This window comes from Seriola dumerili, unplaced genomic scaffold (genome assembly GCF_002260705.1).
Source record: "Seriola dumerili isolate Sdu_G_001 unplaced genomic scaffold, Sdu_1.0 BDQW01001387.1, whole genome shotgun sequence".
NCBI lineage: Eukaryota > Metazoa > Chordata > Actinopteri > Carangiformes > Carangidae > Seriola > Seriola dumerili.
In genome coordinates this window covers 547,384-568,409 of record NW_019175642.1, presented here as the reverse complement: position 1 = coordinate 568,409, position 21,026 = coordinate 547,384, and the positions used below count along the sequence as shown (strand labels likewise).

Sequence of the window (21,026 nt, the reverse complement as noted above, 5' to 3'; positions counted from 1 at the left end):
TGAGAGCCAGAGCAGCGAGAGTCTATGGCTCTAATCTAAGATTGCTGTTGTTGCTCAATTTTTTAAATCTTGAGGCCAAATTCACGGCAAATAATCAATTAGATATTGATCGTAGCGGTGTGTGTGACAGATGGCGATGTATTGGAAAGCGAAGCGATTGAGATGCAACATAATACAAATCACAGATCGTCAACAGCTTGAAGGAAGTATTAGATTCTTGTTGGTTGAATAAACTGTAAGACTATTCAATTTCAAGCAACCTACTGTTTTGGCCTATTAAAAACCAAAATAAGAAAATAACAATACTGGTTTTGTACCCATGCTTCATTTAAACTACTTCGAAAATGAAAAGAAAGAATGGAAATACAATGGACATCCTGCATGAAAATTATCCTCTGTATTAATTCAGTTTAGTCTCACTTGACCCCTCTATTAAAACAACAATAAAACGAACATCAAAAGGATACATGGCAGGGACAAAGTACAGTATAAAAAAAACTAAATAATGCTGTCAAAAGTGCTCAAATAAGGAGTGTTTTCATTTTTTCTCTTTTTTCATCATGAGGCAGACTTTTTTTTTTTTTTGTTTTTCATTTCTAGCTGTGTCCTCTAGGATCAGGTTTTGGGGAAGAGGAGAGTGGGTACGTGAAAAAGCGGCAGAGGAGGAAGTGAGAGATCGAGGCTGAAGGATGGCCGTGGTCAGGTGCAGCGAAGGGTGGGGAGGCTCCCGGTGTCGTGACGTGTTTTTCTCGACCCTTGAGCTCCTGTTGGCCGTCCTCCCTCATATCTTTGTTTCCTCCTCAGCGGCCGGTGGGGCTGGAGCTCTAACCCAGGCTGGTGATGTTGGCCCTGCCGCCTGGAGGAGCCACGATGCGCTGGGTGTTCCGGCGAGGAACGTTGTCGTCAATCTGAGCACCTGTGTGATCGAATGGAAAGTTGTGTGTTCAAAGTTGTATTCACACAAAGTGAACTAATATTTCAGTTTTTTGAAGGTTATCTTATAAATTTTCAAAATGCTTCATCGGGCCTTTCCTCACCAGAAAGTGGCAGAGAAAAATAATTTTGCGCAAGAAGCTTGTTGTGACCCGTGCTAACTAGCTTGCCAATTAAAAACAAAACAGATTTCAGAGCGTGTGATTACATAGAACTTTTAACTGAGAGGTAAAGAGTCAATTCTAGTAAGATTATGGATGTAGCTGTATACCGCAGAAAACCACAGCGACTCACAAGGCACAGATCACATGAAAGACGAAGGCTAATTTTTGGAATCCTTGCCAGCTTATCTATTTGTACTGTAGTCAGTGAAGAAGTGCATAAAACAGCTATCCCTGAAAAATAAGTAAAGCTTGTCAGTCAACCTGCCTCTGTTGACTTTTGCAATACCACTGAGGTTTCAATGTAAATTAGTACAAAAAAAAAAAACGATCAAATGTAAAATGATTGAAACTGTTATAAACTCTTGTAGCTAACATCCCTCCAAAGTATGATATAATACACTTCATGAATATTCATGCAGATTTTGAAAACCACATTTACTCATTTCTGTATTCCAGTTTTATTATCACACTCATCATCACTTTTCCCTAAAATTCTATAGTAGACGGCTACATATGTGACCTAAGAATAACAGACAAGATATACTATAGCTCAATGTGTTCAATCATCAGTTCCCATTGTAACTGTAACATTAAGACTAAGAACTCATGAAACAACATCACTAGCTGTAGGGCTAGCTCAGCTAACCCCACTGGTAAAGTGATCCTCTCAGATACTGCCTGGGGAGTCAGTCCTGCTGCCAATTTGTCTCAGTGGCAAATTGTGTTACTACAACAACATTACCCCTGGGTGAGCAGAGTTCACTGGAATGAACAGCAGACATCTTGGAGTCCAGTATCCATGGTTATAAAGTGTTTGCAAGTTATGAACAATTTGAATTCACATGTCAGAACATGAAATCCATGCACAGTTCACCTAAGTTGAACTGTGCATGGATTTCATGTTCAGAGAAACAGAATCGTGTGATTGTGGTGACTCTCTCCAAATGGACTGAATCTGGTGTAAAGTTTCCCTCATGAATGCTGATTGGCCCAGGCCAAAATTTCATGGACGCTGCTCTTTATACATCTGGTTGCAGTTTGACAATATGGCTGAATGGTCAAGTTAGCTTAGCTCAATTCATCAGTGTATTCAAAGTATTCATGCTTTGTATTTGTTGTAAGCCTAGAATTAACTTTTTTTCACAAACAGGAAAATGGAGTTTTGTTGTGTAATGCGTACATTACAATCTGTAATTTATCAGCCATTTATCTCTAGATATGTAAAGATGTATTTCTCTATTTTTGCGTGGACGTGCTACTTGATTCCATAAATTATTTAATTAAACAACTATAATTAAAGCTCACTGTTAAGCAGATTTCCACACAGCATGCACAGAAATGAATAAGCCACAGGGAGTTTGTTTGACTCTGGGTACCGAAGAAAAAAAAACACTGACCAGATAGGCTGAATCCAGACTGGTGCAGGTTACGGACGGGCTGGTTGGGCTGCTTGGCAGGTGAGGTCTTGGCAGAAGAGGCGGGAGTCATGGTTTTAGGGGTGACAGACACCTCGCAGACCGGACCGTCGTACAGTCCTCTAGGGACACCCCTCAGCTCAGCCAGCTGCAGTTTGGGAAACAAGACACAACAGTCATGGCAGTGAAAACTAACATGGAAATATTCCATCCATCCATCCATTCCAAGGGCGGACGCATGCACTTTTATGACCAGTCTCTAACAAGCTGCATCATCCCTCCGGCTTGCCACAAAACAATCATAAATCATTATAAAAACTGCTGAGTGTGCAGAGCAACATTTACGCAAGATGCCCTTTCAACATTGGAAATTCTGATCTTTAACAGCCCTAAAAAAAACAAAACAAATTCCAACAACCACAACCTCACTAGACAAGATTTGTACAAAGTTGACAAGTGGCTATTGAATGGATGACCGATATCAGTATCAATAACAACACAGATATTAGCAGGAGGACAACAGTACTGTACCCTGCTGCGAGCCTTTATCCTCTTGTACACATAGTCAGGGAAAGGTTTACGGGCCACGTAGCGTCCCGAGCCCTCGGTGGTGTGGAGGTTCCCCTCCTCCAACACGATCTTGCCCTGGCTGATCACCACCAGAGGCCCGCCGCGCACCTCTGTGCCTTCAAAGATGTTGTACTCCACAGTCTGTAGAGGAGAGCAACGATGCATAAGATGAAAAGAAAAGAACAAACTATCCAACATCCACAAATACGTACTAAAAAAATACGTATACAGTATATGCATCCAAAAAAAAAAGCATATTTTATAATAGGATCCATCTTCATTCATCAGTCTTTTTTTTATAGTACATCAAGTCTACTCATTACTGTGTGATGTAATCTCATAATAAATAAATGAGTAAATTCAGTTTTCGTGGGTCACAAATGCTCAGGTCACGTGACATGTGAGTATTGATTGAGGTAGAGATGCTCGTGCTGGTCATTATGAGTGACCTTTCATCGGTCTGTAGCTGCTGCTGATAATGGGACTGACCCTAAGACTCTATTACTGGGGAAATCAATTATCTGTGGAAGAGCATAGTGTTGTGTTCAAACAAAAGGCTCCACTGCACAAAAACTCCACGTTCAGTCTGTTTACACATGATTTCCTGATGGATGTTTTATAGTCACCACTGTTGGCAACAGAAGAAACAGAATTCTGAAAATAAACTGCCTAAATGATTGATTTTAAAACTCAGAAGATTTCACAACATTATCCATCAGATGTTTCTGTAGATGTTTTAAACATAGAGCTGTGGTGATTTTTAATTTTGAAGCAGGTTGAACTTGTCTGACAGCTGTGTTTCTGTGATGTTTCATTACATAAATCATCAGAGGAATACCTTCAAAGCAGAGATACAATGATTCATCCTCTCCGGCTGATTTTTCCCTATCATAAGGATGTCGTAACCTCCCCGAAGCACATGCTGTAACTGGGAATGGTGACGCTTTAGTTCGCAGATTTATGAAAATCTCACTCGTGTCTTTATCTGAAAAATTGCCAGAGCAATGTTGATGGACTGCGGTCTGTGTTCACACATGATGCCACCATGTAAAATTGCCAGAATGTTTATGGATTAAAGTGCACTTGTGAAAGGAGCTTAACTGATTTAACTCGCACGGAGTTAAAAGTGTTCCCTCCGACTTCTAATGCTAACAGCGAAAGCAAAGCTAATCGTTGGGGGGGAAACAAGTTCTCAGGCCAGAGAAAGAAGAAGAAGAAGAAGAAGTGGAGTAGTTTAAGTGGTTTGGGTGTTTGGGTGTGTGTGTGCGTGTGTGTTGACCAGGAGGGTGGGGAGGTTGCTGTGTGACCAGTTTGGAAGCTGTACTGTACTGACTGACTGACTCTCTCCTAAAAGCTACTGGAGCTAAAACTGAGGTCATGGCAATCTGGTGGACTCCGAAAGCCTGAAATGAGATCACCAGTAGGCCGGGCTATCCTGTGACACACACACACACACACACACACACACACACACACACACACACACACATAAACACTCCAAATGAGCAATTTCTCCCATGAACATTAGTCCATCATTTTCTGACCAAGTGGAATAAAAAGAAACCAAAGAACATGACGGGAAGAACATATGCAGCAACAGTCACTCTGTTTCTCTTGCACACACATACACACACACACACACACACACACACACACACACACACACACACACACACACATACACACACACACACACACACACACACACACACACAAGAATACACGGTGATCTGCCTGCTAACAATCAGAAATGATGTGTTCCAGCTCTCTGGAAGATTTTAAGGATGACATCATTCCCTTGACGCTGTGTGAGGCCCACACCCTGTTCAGCAGTCAGGCGGCCATAAAACCCGAGCCATCCCTTACAACGAAGAAGTGGACCAATAAACCAGTTCCTCTGGCTGCCATCAATTACATTCACTGAATTATTATCATTATTATTATAAATCTTTATCACATAATGTAATGTTTTGTGAGAATGTATTTAATGTAGAATCACAACCTCGCTTGGTATTTCTAAAAAGAATGTAAGGGTGACTCTTTTTACGTTTACTTTTAACTTGAGTTATGTTACCCCCATGGCTTCCATCTTTACATTATGTGGCTAAAAGTATGTGACACCCCAGTGCATACTTTTGTGTAATTTGTCTGGGTTGATTTGTGAATGCTTCTCACTTTAGCAGCCCCGGTGGAGATATGAAAAAGACACTGCGGTGGACAGAGAACTCATAAAAAATTATACACATTGCGGCCGTAACATTCGAAGACATGAGGCCTCGCTCGTACTGAGGTGTTAACGTTATCGGCTATGTGTTTATGGGTGAAGATCGTACCGAGTTGTGGCTCTTGGCGGAGATGATCTTCGTGGCGTCTGGGTCCCACAGCACCAGATCGGCATCTGAGCCCACAGCGATACGACCCTTGCGGGGGTACAGGTTGAAGATCTTGGCGGCGTTGGTGCTGGTCACTGCCACGAACTGGTTCTCATCCATCTTACCTGTCACCTGAGATGCATCAGAGCTGAGTGTGAGAGTGGTTGCAGGATTTTCACAGTCTTTTTTTTTTTTATCTGGTCTTCTCTCTGCCATTCATTTCCTTGCATGTTTAGTCAGTCATTCTTGCACAGTGTGGATGAATGTGTGTTTCACTGTTACATGATTTTGCTTATGTGTGTTGTTTTATCCACACACCTTTTCCCTTCTTCTTGCCTGTGTTTTGCTTTGGGTGCATGGATGTAAACTCTTAGCGCTGTTACATCAGTTTTGCATCAATGTGATGAAGTGTCTCGATTTGTGAGGTCTTTAATTCACTGGATAAACCAAAAACAGCCTGGTTACTTTATTCTCAATTGACTTTCCATAAGCTTTACTATATTATGATATACTGTAAATAGATATCATGATATAAAAGTGATTTTATCCATATTGCCCACCGAGCTCACACTACGCCTAAAAATATAAATATACGTACCACACATTTGTCCCAGATGATGGACATCCTCTCCTCAGTGCCATTGACACCCTCAGGAATCAAGCTGAAGTCATCTTTGCCCACAGCACGCTGGGCAGTGTTGAAGGGACAGTGTGCACTTCCTGTCACCTGCAGGTCACCACTATAATAGAAGGTCATGGGGGGTGGAAAGAAAATAGAGAGGACGCGGTGTTGATTGTAATTATTAGAGAAAATAACTGACACAAAGCTGAAGTATTTTCATTATAACATTTTGATTGTCTGGATCATCCTCTCACCAGGAGAGCAGGGAGTTGAGATAGTCTGGTGTGGTGGGGTCAGGGCTCAGGGGAGGAGAGGTGACGTAGGCGGCTGCTTTGGCCCAGTTCTTGCTCCAATAGTGTGAACCGTCTGTTCCCAGGCTCGCAGTGATTGGCTCTCCGTAGACCACGGTGCCTGAAAGTTCAGTCCCACTATAACACCAGGTACTACGCTCCTACTTTGCTACTTGCATGTCATGTGGACTGCTGAATGTTTCCAGTGCTGTTCATTCATACACATGCTCTACTGTTTTTACTTGTGTGTGTCTCTGTTTTTCTGTAAAATCTACCGTATGAAAACACTTGATTGGAATTTAGCATTAAATGTCATCTTAACTGAGGAGGTGTTTTCTTGTCCAAACCCTAAATATAATTGTAGAAATCCACAAGTAAAGCATTTAGGTCAGTGTCAGTGAGAAGCACGGCAGGAAATGTTGATTTAATTGGCACAAGATCAGACAAATCTCTCACCCCTCTTCCTAGCCTGAGCGATGACATCAGCAGCGCTTTTGCTCATCACCTTGGTGACATACAGAGGGCAGTTGGTCTGATTGGCCACAGTCACCGAGCGGTTTACAGCCTCCGCCTCCACCTGAGGGAGAGAGAAGCGACAGAAAAACTTTTCTTCATCCTCACTCGCTGAGAAGTCCTGCGTCATGCTCATCTCACTAATGACCACCACATGTTTTACAAATTTAATTTGATCATGTGAAGATATAAAACTCAGGGGTTTTGTTTGATGACAGATAAGATAAATTCATGGCAATTTATGGTGGGTTTTTGGTCTGTGCTGGACTCAGTCTTCACGCAACCTGGACAGATTATACATTGTTTGAAAGCTCTAAGTCTCTTGATTCTGTTTGTGCAAAGCATTTTAGAATCCCCATATCACTACAACACAGAACTACACACAGAACCTATTCAGACTTCTGGCTATCTATGGCTGCAAAGTGTTTTCCACAGAGAAGGCACTAGGCTACTTCACTTTTTTATGCCAAAAAATACTGGCAAGGCAAAAAACATGTCTACCATGTTTGTGCCTCTGTAACTGCAACGTTTAACTGTCGTTTTAAAAATGAAATAACAGTAAAGATAAAGAGTAGCTAAAAGCTGAATCAGTGAGCTCAGAGGTGCTGGTAGGTGGATTTTGTTACTTTGTAGCCAGGCTAGCTGTTTCCCCTTGTTTACAGCCTTTTTCGCTAAGCTAAGCTAAGCTAACCGGCTGCGGGTTGTAGCTTCACTTTTATTATACAGACACGAGAGTGTTATCAGTGTTCTCGTCTCACTGTCGGCAAGAAAGCAAAGACATGTATTTCCCTTCCGCAGCAACAAAAACAACGTGCAACACTTAGGAACCATGGCAACTTGTTTTGACAAATGAAATAGCAGGATTGTGAGCTGTCATTGATCATCTTGTCTGTTTTGGATTATTTCTCTGCTTTTTATTTCACTTTCATGATGTCCCTTTGCTCAGATTTTTGACAGAGGTTTTAAATCACCATTCAATAAATCAATTCTATCACTATTCTCTAAAGCAATTTATTGCTCCGTAGTGAGAACCCATTCAGTATTTGACGTTACTTTATATTAAAAATTAGTTCATAGTAAAAAGAAGGAAAAATTCAAGAGGAAAAAAAATTGGTTTAGCAAAAAACACAGCTGCAATAAATATGTCATACTTCAAATTTCATTCAGTGTTCACATGTAAGGTCACATCCTCTTGTAGCAGGAATGAATGGATTTGTCACTTCCCAGTCAAACCAGCTTTTCACCCTAAAATCCAAACGGGGCAGTCCGTATCCATCGTGCTGAAACTCTTGTCTCACCTCCTCAGGATGGCTCAGCACGTGTCCTTCAGGCCCAGTGATCCCCTGCTCCAGGATCCTGCGCTGCTCCTAAATACACACACAGACACACAGATGAACACACACACAAACAAGCCACCGTGGAAATTAAAGATATTGAGTCATGTGCAGGTGCATGCATGTTCCTCATGACCAGCCTTGGCAGTTAAAAACGAAGCATGGCCATGACCTCCATGAATATTCATCCTCATCTGTTGGCTATTAAGAGCTGAGTATTGAACATTTCATCATTTATGTGGAGAAAATTATGTGTCACAGCTTAAACAGGGTTTTATAAGCACAGAGAGGCTTGTCACCCTCTGTGCTCCATGTGCTGGTGTTGTTGAGCAATGCCTTGTTGAGACACAATTTTTAATCCCTTTTGTTGCCAGTTTTAAGAGCAACATCCAGCATACTGTCCCTCCAGATCCCAGCAGATTGTGGACTGAAGTGTCGTACCTCAGCTACGATGTCTCCATTCTCAGCGTGCACCTGGGCGATGGCTCCCAGATCGCGGATCACACTGAACACCTCGTACACCTGCAGCGAAGAGACACAGTTATGATTTTGAAGGTGCATATGCAACTTTCTTTACTGGCAACTCAAGTCTAGAATTATCCTCCTTATATCTCATGTTATACACCTTGTGACTAATGCCTGAGCTTTGGTGTGAAAAACAGACGTAATCCAGTTTTTTCTTTTATATCTGACATGTATAGGTGATGTACTTTTTTCAAAAGTGTTACAGTCATTAGGTCATCTGAATGAATACTTGACTAATCAGACCATGGAAAGGTCTATATTTAGTCCTGCCAAGACTGTGTTTACACATAGACAGATATGGTCCCTTCATGAAAAAGCATGAATGGTGTGATCTTTTTCTTCTGACTGACAATAAAAATACAGAATATCTTGACCATGTCTTCCTTTAGTGGTAATTAAAGGTATTTTAAAAACACAAACAGACATCAACAAGTTATCAGTAAAACCACTGTTTATCGCTTTGATATGATTTTTCGCCAAGCTAGCCACAAGCTGTAGGGATGGCACTAACACATCGCAAAACCATTGGCTGGATTGCCATGAAATTATAAATACAGATTCATGGTCTCCTGAAGATGAATCCTAATGACTTTAGTGATCACTTGACCTTTTCTCTACTGCTGCCATGAGTTTGACATTTGAGGCTCTGAGTGAAATGTCTCAGCAACTGTTGGATGGATGCATTAAAAATATAAAGATATACATGCCCTCCTCATGATGAACTGTAATAATTTTGGTGATTCCTTCATTTTTCATGTAGCGCCATCACCAGGTCAAAATTTTTAATTTGTCCAATACTTAACCTGCAAAACGAACGACAGCCAGCCTCAGTGCTGTAATTTGTGTTGTGGTGATAATTAGCAAAGATTAGCATGCCCACAGGCTAAACTAATATTAAGAACATGGTTAGCATTACAGCTGCTAAACATCATGTTAGCATTGTCATTGTGAGCATGTTAGTATGCTGATGTTAGAATTTATCTTAAAGCTCACAAAGCTAACAAACATAGCTGTAGGCTCCAGTCATTGTTGTGCTGTCACTTCACTATACTGATAAAATATTACTTACTTATCTTATTATTTGTGTCTAAAAAAGTCATTGAGCAAAATGAGCTAAGCTGAGTTAAACTTTTTAACTTATTTCTATGAGACTTGCATGTTCTTTGACTCTGATGGAGCTGTTCACAACTCTCTGATATGTTGTCCTAAACAGTTACATGATATGTGAACTCTGAGGCTGCAACTAATAACTTTTTCATTATTAAATAAAGTCATTAATTTCCCATGGCCGAGGTGACGTCTTAAAATTGCTTGTTTTGTGGAAGCAACAGTCCAAATCCCAAAGATGATCGATTTACAATCATATAAAACAGAGGAAAGCAGCAAATCTGCACATGTGAGAAGCTAGAGCCAGCTGACATTTTCTCTTGAAAAATGACTTTTAAAGACCACTGATCGGTCTGAAAAGCTGTCAATATATTTTCGGTCATTTCACCTATCAGGACGTCAACTGCTCATTTTGGCAAAGATATGCTTTTCCAGTATCAGAAATGAATAATGGAGACTGCAGTTACAATCAGACCTACTGTGTTCAGCCCAAAACATGATGTATGACAATAATAACAACCTTAATGACTCCAAATCTGCGGTGACATGACACACTGGTCCAGAATTACAAACGGTATGCGAGTCTCCCACACTCTGATTGTTTAAGCGATAAGATGACTTCACAGACTGAAGGAAAACTGACGTGTTGAGTGAGTCATCATCTCCCGGCTGCCAAACATGCCGCAATAAAGAGCCATCAAAGTTTGACATGGGAGAGAGAATGATAAACTCTGGCTGCACCGGCCTGCAAAACATTCCACGCACAGGTGCAAGGACCAACACAGATCTGTTTCAACACAGCTTTCAAGTGGGATTAATTCATTTAAACCATGGCTCAGAGAGACACTCAGATGGAGATGTGGCTTTCATTATCTGCTAAGTCTCTCAAGAGAAACACACAGATAACCAGTGTGAAATGACACCTCGCCAAGACAAACAGACTGCAACTGTAACTCACACTGCAGGACGAGTGCGAGAGCCAAAAGCAAGACTGAGATATGACTTTTATTATATTATAATCACAGACTTATTGTAGGCTACCAATCTTTGTCTCTGCTTCTTCAAGTTAGAACTTCATGCCACTGAACAGTGTGTTGCCAGATAAAACAGATGCAAATATAAACGTGGTGAAGATCTTGGCAGGCTGAAAATAATATCTCAAATACATTTTTTTTTCATTTTACCACTGTAACTCCTCTGGCTAAGCTTTCAGTCTGGAATAATACACAAATTATGATTTAGATGCTGTTTTGGCTAATCCAATTAATGCTGCTACAGTAAACATCTTTGTCCCATTAACACTGATGATAATGATGACCATGAGGCAAATTGTGCAGTATTGTATTTTTATGGATTTATGTGCAGCAGCATGTTTCATGTTAACAGACAAATCCAGTTTAATTAGATTTACTGAAGGAGAGGCTGTACCTCAACAAGGCCACGTGATGTCATTGAGTTTCATTAAAAATGGACCCTGGGACTTAAGATGCTGTATTTGATTCCTCTGTAAAACATATTGCATGACAGAATGAAATGACAGCGAGAAGAGGGGAAGCCCCACCTGAGCGTCAGTAAGCTGGAAAACATCTTTGTAAGCCAGGTAGACCAGGAAAGAGTTGACACCTAAAAAAAAGAAGAAAAAAAAGATGTCAATGTAAAAACTGTAAGGGAAAGGTAAGTTTGAAGCAGAAAGTGAAAATGTTTTTTTTTTATTATTTTTTTTATAATATACCAAGCTGACTGTGAAGATGTAAACAGACTGACTGAAATGATGGTCTCACTATGAGCTGAAAATGCTGTTAAAGCTGCAAACTATTCCCAAGGTGGCACTGCAACAGAGAAGCTTCCCATCTCCCCCAAGTGCCAGATTTGTACAAAAACAAAACTGTGTATGGTGTAACTGCTACTTGTTGTTGTCTTTGTATTGTGAGTTGTAGTGAACATTGTAGCCTCTAGAGGCCGCTAGTGAGGCTTTTACTCTTGTTTGTCTCTTGTTAATCTGTTTTTCCTCCTAAAATTAGATTTGTTGATAGTAAAAGTTCTTAATTCTTAAACATAAGTGTGTCACATGCAATTTACTGCAAACAGGTTTCATGACTGATGGGAACTGATAGTAAATGTTTTCAAAACTCTGTCGCCGCCAGAACAAAGTGACCAAGGTTCTACTTAAAGCAGCTTTAAACATCTTGAGTCCAAAAAGCATGAGTCCAACATATTGAGCACACTGTGTGAGAAACTGTGATGTGACTTTGTGTTGGGTGTGGTCGCACCGTGATCCTTCACGAGCGTCTCCATCTCTTCCTGGATGCCCTTGTGCCACTCGCTGATGTCGATGTGCAGCGAGTAGTCGCAGCAGGACTTACTGTCGGCCCACTCACGCCACTGCTCGAAGGCTGAGATGAGGCTGATGCCAGGCTCAGGTACCACATGGTCAACTGGACACACACACACACACACACACACACACAAAAACATGGATTGTCAAACACAAACCAGGTGATTTAGACCCTGTGATCTTATATTTGATATTATTTGTCATCCAGATCTATTGATGTTGAGTCCAGACCCAAATGCGACTGATTCACACTTGGCAGCCGTGTTGGTTCCAAATTAGTCTCAAGCGACTACTTGTGAAGCGTATTGATCTTTGAAAACAACCAGATACATGACTCCTGTCTCTATTCAAACCAGAGGCTGCACTCAAAGTACAAACAACCTCAGTTTTTGGTTTCCATCCAAAGACTAATTTACATCTGGAGTTGTTACTTCTCTGACACATACATACATTTGACCGCAAATAATGGCTCATATCTACCTAAAGGGCCTATTTATATTTGTTGATATTTGTTTCCTCAGGCGCCAAATGTGACTGTCGCTTGACAAGAGCTTCGTCCGTTGTTGCATTTACAAGATAAGAAGTTATAATACGCCCTCTGAGCAGGGCTATGTCTTCAGAGCATATCTGAGGCTACAGTGAGTCGCTATCGGAAAGTGATGAGACAGGCTAGGGCTAGCTAGTTAGCGTGCTAACTTCAGTAGAAGCGAAGACGTGACAGAGACAAGAGTTAACATTGGTGTTACTTTCCACCGCTGGAGACAGCTCTTAGTGAGTAAAGGAATGAAGTTTGATGCTGAACTCACAACGTTTCTTCCAGACTGGTAAGTAAACACCTGTTAATATTAATGTTAGTTATGTAGCAACAACAAAACTTACAAATAGCTCCTTTAAGCAGAAGACCCAGTACATTAAACGGTCCCTCAGTGCAGTCAGGAAACCATGTGTGTTCACATTACGACTGCAACTAACAATTACTTTCATTAAATTAATCTGTCAGCTGTACTTTTGAAAACAATTATCATTTAGTCTGTAAAATGACAGAAAATAGTTAAAATGTCTGTCATGGTTTCCCAGAGCTTTTATTGTGTAATTATCTATGGACTGAGCAATAATTTGTGTCATACTACATGTGGTCACAAGAGTCTCATCAGATGTATTTTATTAAGTCTGGACCACATGGAACATGGGCTTTAATCGTGATTTTTCATCTGTTGTTTGAAATCTGATTCAAACCACATTTCAAAATGTCCCTTTGTCACTTTCCATTTTCGGTGCAGTCACATCTGTCCGCTTGTGTTGTGCACTGCACTGACATTTCAGTCACCAGGCTGCCACACAGTAAGTCCCAGCTCCAGACCTGTCTGAGGCTGCAGCAGTCAGCGTTCAGCCTGTTTGTTCTGCTGTGAGGGAGAGGAGGGTGTAGCTGCTGAGTCAGAGGGAGGGCTGGTGTGACACTTAGAGGGAAAAATGTTCATTGGGCTTTGTTATCTTTTTACATCAGAACTAATACACAAATAGTGACACCGATGTCAAAACATAAGAGGAAACCAAACTGCAAAAAGCACAAAAGGAAAAACAGGCTGAGATTTGTATTAAACAATATGCAAATGTAAATAGCACTACAATAATGAAATATTTGAACAGCATCCATGCAGGGTTTGTAAAATAACAGAGACCAATCTGCAGTATCTGTGTGTCCAGAGGGAAAGTAATTCACTTCCTGGCTCAGTCTGAACAGCGGCAGTCAGCACCTCGTGGTTCTGAGTCCTCAGAGCAGATGGACGGTTTTATATTTTGGCTCAGTCATGAAGAGGCCTGGCACCCTTCCTGTTCTCATTAAGATATTTTCAATTAAAACCAATCAGTGACTGAAGGATCACTGTGGGGAAAGATGCTCCGCAGACACCAAACTTAGCTTTGAGTCTCTCACAGAAAGGACTCAGAAACGACAGTGGGAGCGGTCTGTGACTTACTGATCATGGTGGTGCCTCCAGCCAGCGCGGCCTTGGTCCCCTGGTAGAAGTCATCTGCAGCCGTCATACCTCGATCAGGCATCTGGAAGCGCGTGTGCACGTCGATGCCACCAGGCATCAACATGCGCCCGTGGGCATCGATGGTTTTTACCCCGCCGGGCACAATAAGGTTTTCCCCAATTTGCCTGAGAAAAAGAATGTAATGAATTATAAAAATGAATCAACTGATTATTGAATGTTTTTAATGTAATGGTCTCTTGAGAAGTTAAAATATTACTAGGAATATAGCATAGTATTTTATGTTAATTTACCCCTAAAGAGAGGTCAGTGTTTTCTTTGGGTGTCCATCCAATTGGATTCAACCCTTTTTTTCTTTTATTAGAATGTTCTTCCCAGGTTTAATTTACAATCAATGAAGCAGATAAACAAAAAATTAACTAAGAAGAAACTCTAACAAAATGAATATGTATCTGTATCTGTAAATTACACAAAATAAAACTTAAAATCTGATTTAAATAAAATTCAGATTACATGTTAATCTACATTTGATTTAAATTAAATGGTTTATTTAACAAATAACTATCATCCAGACATTACAAAACTATTGCAATAATGACAATAAAATAATATAACAAAGTACATTCATATACAAGTATACATAAGTATACTAGTATATAAATATATAAGGTAAAGATATGCGCTTTTTTATTAAACTACCCTGAGCTATAAATTTGTATTTATGGTCCATTTATATAGTCAGAAAAGGCTCTGCGTTTCATTTTGTATATCTTTGATTTCATACTAGGTTTCAGATAAAATGGTACAAATCATGGACAAAGTTAAAGATATAATAAATTGAATGTATCCGAAAAATGTTGCACATAATTGCACATTTTGTTTATTTGCAGCCCTTGACAGTTTGAACACATCAACGTTTTGACCCCGCTGTGTCTTCACAGCTCACCTGTCCAAAGACAGGCATATTGAGTTCATATGCTTAACACAGTGGAGCCTTTTGACCTAACTGAAGGATAGAATTTGTCATATTTTCTTTAAGTGATGCAGTATGTTTTGTACTTACTTACTATTTCTGTAACTTTAAGATACGTCTGTGTTCATGTGTTTCTGTTGTGAGTATAGTGCGTCGGTTGTGGCACTTGGACACTGACTATGGCAACTTCCAATCTTTGATCCATTGATCATTTGATCTATTATCCAACAGATTTGTAATCCTGTTCAACCGATTATCCAAAGACAATGTGCACCTATTCTATGTTGACAATAAATGTGTTTGGTGCATGTTTTTGTCCATTTTGACTCTGATGAAGACACAGTAGTGTAAAAATGTTGTATATTAAAGGCTGCAAATCAAGTGTGCTCCAGCCCCATTTTTTTCCCTTAGAAGTTTGAATGATTCAGATTTGCCCCTGATTCAGCTGCATACTGCTGAAAGATGCATGAAGAACCCCTTTCCCAAACAGAACCTCATCTTACCGCCTGTTTAGTAAGAAAATGTGTGTTAAAGAGCCCAGGAAATGGAAATGCAGACATTTACATTTCCATAACAACCAGGCAAACATATCCTGCTGAGGACGACTGTGTGATATGATTAAAAGGACCAGAAAAGCTACTAAATAGACCATGATGTGAGATTGTCCAGCTCCATATTTATTGGTCTTTACTTACAGAATGGAATAAATTTCTAATTTCAATTGACTGTGGGACTGCACTGGAGTCTGTTGGTACAGACTGATACATTGCTTTTAGTTTGCATGTAGCATCAGTGTGGACAAACTATTGTATTTATTTTATTATCAAAACTGTTGTATTGCGCTAAGAGAGACATAAATACTAATTGTAACTTTGTAAACTAATAAAAGGAGTTTTTTCTTCAGTTTTCAGTGACTCACTTGATGACTCCATCCTCCATATAAATGTCAGCACAGAAGGACTGGTCATCGTTCACGATCTTCGCTCCTTTGATCAGGAGACGGTCACTCTGCAAAACAATAAAGATGATTAGTCACTGGACCTTAAGCCGCATTTCAAACACTTTAAATATTTCACCAGGAAAAGCTGTGGGAACCAGACACTGCAGATCTAAACTCATACAGAGCGCTCTGGGATTTTATAGATGCCTATAAAAATACGCTTATGAGGGTGAGTATCTGATTTGGCTCAACTGGATGAGGGATTAAGTGCATTTGATAAAAGACATTTTGGGAAATGCCACATAAAGCAATGGATTGGCACTTCCAACAAAATATAAATACTCAGAACCTGTCCAGTTTACACAGCAGTCTCTGTCTGGCCTTTTTAGGATGCAGTCTGATAAGGAACTCGTGGCTGTGCAACGTCTTTCAACTGATATTGGCTTTCGTCTTCTGCACACACACACACACACACACACACACAAACACAAACACACACACAGCTACCCATAAACAAACTGCACACACACTCAAAACACAGTCTCAATACTCAGTAATCTAATACATGGACAGAGGGGGAAAACGGGTGATGACACAGAGAACAAAGAGCTGTAATATTTGGATCAGTACCAAGTTTATGTGTGGATGTTTTAACAATGGCTATGGAATTTGAGAAAGAGAAGGATTAACCAAGATGCAGTGAGAGAGAGTGGAGGAGAGGGGAGGAGAGGAGAGGAGTCAAATGAGAAGGAAGAAAAAAGATACAACAGAAACACAGGGGTTGATCTGAGGAGGAGTCTGGAATGAATAAGTGCTGAGAGTGTGTAATCACACACACTCCCATACAACCGCGGTATGGCCACAGCGTCCGATTCACCATGCAATCCCCCGCTGGCCTTCTTAAAAGAAATCATCTCACATTTTTAAATTCATTGAACATGCGCCAGAGTTTCGAGCCTCAGTTGATTTTTTTAAGAGAAGCAAAAAATTGAGCTTCTCTAATTTAAAGGAAAAGTCTGACCTCATCCACTCTCTTGTCCTGATGCCACTCTCATCTTTGTACGCTAAGTATGAAGCTACTGCCAGCAGGTGGCTAACATAGCTCACCAGTTGCTCTGCAACTTGTGGAGGCTACAGGAGGTTACTGGTTAATATTTTGATACATAAACATTCGTAAAACAGGTATGTGTTTTTTTTTTTTTTAAAGATTAAACATAATGTATTAATTAGCTAGTTTTAGCAGTGCTCGCAAGAACATTTTGGTAAGACGTATCCAGATTAGCTGTTTCCCCCTGTTTCCAGTCTTTGAGCTAAGCTAAGTTAGCATGCTGAGTTTACAAAAGCTTGGAGAAATGGAAACAGTAAAGCATTTCAGCAACGACAACGACAAATTAAAGTGTCTCTCCTTCATTTTTCCCTGCATTCATATCTTTAATGTCACGGTGACAAACAGTGTGTATACATGTACACATGTATACATTTTTACATGAAGAAAAATGTCACTAATAAAACATTTTTGCTATATTGACTTGACTTGTTTCTTTTATGACATTTACTAGTTCATGTCTTTATGAAGTTTAAAGCACTGACCTTATGAAATACTGATTATATTTTTACTCAGCTTTTTTCATGTATTCTGGGCAACTCTATAAAGACAGATTGACTGTTCTAGATATTTTTCCCACACTGTGTTTTTTGACGTGTACTTCATGGTTAACTTTGAAACTTTTTGTATTTTTATACTTTGGGAAGCGGCAACTTTGAGTTTTTTGTAAAGGACGTGACAAAAATTATTTTCATTTTTAATCTTTTATTCATGTTACAAAAATCCTCTGTCGGTTGATGGGAATGTTAAAACAAATGTTACGTTTTGAGAAAATGGTCTCCAAAGTGTTTTCTGGTTAGCAGCTGTAGCAGTTCAGTGGTGCAGTTCTTCAGTAGGTATTAAAATGTAAATAACCATGATCTGTAACAAAATTAGGCGGGGAATTCAGCGGTACAACAATGAAGACAGCAGCCCGCCTCCAGACACACCCCTCTGTCCTCTTCAAGTGTGTGAGCTGTTTTAGTAACAAACATAAGAGAGAACCAATCAGAGCGCAGACTGTGTAATCAATCATCGATGCCTGCTGCTGCTATGCCACTTGTCTCTGTGCGAGGCAGAGGGGTGAGGGGGGGGGGTTACCACCTCCACAGCCTCCCTCACTGAGCCCCTCAACCCCTGTCCCTCCCCTTGAGTCACCCCAGCAGCTTGGGCCCTCTGTCCAAAAAGGGAGTGGCAGCTCTGGTCACAAGGACTCCAGCATCCCCGGCTAACAAAGGCTGCTCTGTCTGAGCCGCTGCCGCTAGCTGCTGCCTGGCAGATCTGGCCCTGAGCACAACTGCCGCTCCGCGAAGGCTCCCAGTCAGAGCCCCGCCCTGCGTCCGAACCAGCAATATGTACAACTCTGCGTTGCAGGGCTCTGTGAAACTTTACTTGATTTTTTTTTCTTTAGTTTTCAAGACTCCTGTTTCAATAATCAGGTGCTGACGTAGAATAAAATTAATTCCTATTGGTGCAAAACCAGGATCAGGTGGAATTTGTTTTTCAGTACATGATGAAAACTCGTATGCTACATGGCACATTTTTTTCAGCCCTTGTCTTATATCATTGTAAACTGAACTTGGACAATTTTCACTTAATCTTTGTAATCTTAAGAGTATACCACTGACTGAGCATTACATTGTCAGACTCATAATGGATGCCTTGTCAAAATCTGGTGCCTACGTTACCTACAATTCAACTCGACCACTGACAGTCCAGTCAGAGGTTCGGCTGTGTTATACTAGTAGCGGCTAACGGGGCTGGTAGCCCCAAACAGAGCCTCAGTACAGAGGTCTTATCTGTAACTCCACTCCCCCAGATTATTTACATTTTCAAACCCAACTGACAGTGACTCAAGTGACATCATTTGAGTCAGTTTATTAGACTCTGAGGCTACAAAAGGATTTAAACAACTTTTTTTACATATGAACTAGTACTCCCCGAGACCTGTAACAAAGACTTCCCTCTTGGTCCTTTTCAAGGAAATGGAGGTGACACAATCATAGTTTGAAGCCTTGAACTACATGGAGATGTGAATAAATATGAAAAAGATAAATACAGAGGATGTATAAAAATATTCTAGATATATTTCACCAGTCTGTGCCTTAAATTTTGCCAGCGGTTGTGTTAAATTAGTGATAAATCTTATCTTATCTTATCTTATCTTATCTTACTGCAGCTGTAGAGTAAGAAGACAAGCACATACAGTATGTATCTCATAAAGCCTAATTCTCCTTGCTTTTGGAGAGAACCCTGTCTTTAACTTCTGATGTATGCATGCTGTAGACAGTCTTACAGTAGACACACACTTGAGGACTTCAGCTGACTGCAGGCGGTTTGGAAAATGCTTTGCAGTTGTCATCTGAAAGGTGTGGCGATGCTCTGACAGCGCTGATGGAACTAATGCAAATAGATCATGTGGTAATCTTCGATCTATGCAGAGCAGACTGCGCTGGTGGAGCGACTGGCCCTGCTCCAGCCCACAGCTGGCCTGCTTTCATCCCAACAACTGCTTTGAAATATTGCCGTTACATCATGTGCCTCATCATGACTGTCATTATCACATTACGTACTGAAGTTCGCCAACAGACTACGGTTCTCGACGCTCCGATTTTCACACAGACTCAAAGTTGCACGAGCCAAGACTGGGAGGCAAAATTATCTTTTCAGAAACAATTACTCATTTTCTGAAGCGGGGCTGTTTTTTTTTTTTTCTGTTTTTTTTTTTTTGGGGGGGGGGGGGGGTGCTCAGTGAGGGAGGCAGATCATTTTGAAAAAAATCACACTAAAAAGGTGTTTTTTTTGTTTTAAAAGGTTCAGTCTTTTAGTTTCAGCTGCAGAACACTTGAAAGAAACTGGGAAATTAGCGGAACAATTACTTGCCTTGAATCCAGACGTATATACAGTATAATGATCTCATTGTTTTGGAGCTCACAGGGGTTTGAGAATGTGTGTGATTTTACTGGATCATTGCCAAACATGACAGTGACCTTTTCATCATGGGAACCTCTTACAGCCTCACAAACAGGATGTGGACAAAGCTCAATGGGCTCACTGTTGCTATAGAGCTGTGTTTTCATTCCAGACTACAAAACGTAACTGCACTAATGTACATGCCATGGCAGCACAGTGCAGTGTGGTGAGCATTAAGTAAGAAGCCACTGTTTTCCAAACAATCTGCACAATGGATCCCTCACTGATTATTTTTGTCGAAAGAAATCACTTTCCTTTACCCTCAATCTCAACCGCCTTCATCTGTGTTTTGTCAAAGAAAACATCCTGTTTCTTCTAAAAACTAGGGGGGGAGGTTAACTTGGGCTTTGTGAGGGGTTGCCTGCACGACTTCAAGGAAAAGCATGGAGTGGAAATATAGCTGGATGAATCCGTTTCATGTGGGCACAAAAAAAAACAAAAAACAAGTGTGCTCCAATGCTAGCAAGCTTAGCAAGCTAACTCGGGCAGCTTAACCTACATTATGACAATGATATTTTAATTAAATAGCGTTCGATTTAGTTTGTTATGTTGCTAATGTCATGAGTGGTAAAAGTAGAAGAACCACTGCTCTAATCCTTAAAGCTGACTTAACATGTTTGGTTTGGCCACTAGGGGGCAGCGCAATAAGCTGTGCACACAACACTGTCATTATATCCTCTTTTAAAATTCATACAGTTAAGGTGTTAGCATGCAGTTGGCAATTTACACATCCAGCAGACACAGAGCAACCAACACCCACTCTCCCTTTAGCTCTGTTTTTGTCGTCCTGTCGGAAATATCAGGCTCTTTAGTTGATAAGTGCTCCACCATGTTCACTGCCTAGTTAACTTTCTGTTGTTTGGTGCTGCAGGTCACCTGAAC

The 21,026-nt window shown here is 40.6% G+C and overlaps 1 protein-coding gene across 2 annotated transcripts in view; it reads right to left on the bottom strand.

Moving 5' to 3' along the window:
- Positions 1-401: 401 nt before the first annotated feature.
- dpysl2 (dihydropyrimidinase like 2) overlaps positions 402-21,026 on the bottom strand; it is a 33,270-nt gene continuing 12,645 nt past the window's right edge. For both annotated transcript variants that reach the window (XM_022768006.1, XM_022768007.1), the window contains 13 exons: positions 16,067-16,155; positions 14,157-14,341; positions 12,116-12,280; positions 11,407-11,468; positions 8,655-8,735; positions 8,178-8,246; positions 6,823-6,943; positions 6,331-6,487; positions 6,053-6,194; positions 5,416-5,586; positions 3,044-3,223; positions 2,495-2,660; positions 402-916 (listed from right to left, as the gene is read on the bottom strand). In XM_022768006.1, the coding sequence (XP_022623727.1) occupies positions 825-916; positions 2,495-2,660; positions 3,044-3,223; positions 5,416-5,586; positions 6,053-6,194; positions 6,331-6,487; positions 6,823-6,943; positions 8,178-8,246; positions 8,655-8,735; positions 11,407-11,468; positions 12,116-12,280; positions 14,157-14,341; positions 16,067-16,155 (1,680 nt within the window). In that variant the 3' untranslated portion in view covers positions 402-824. The remainder of the gene's footprint in view (positions 917-2,494; positions 2,661-3,043; positions 3,224-5,415; positions 5,587-6,052; positions 6,195-6,330; positions 6,488-6,822; positions 6,944-8,177; positions 8,247-8,654; positions 8,736-11,406; positions 11,469-12,115; positions 12,281-14,156; positions 14,342-16,066; positions 16,156-21,026) is intronic.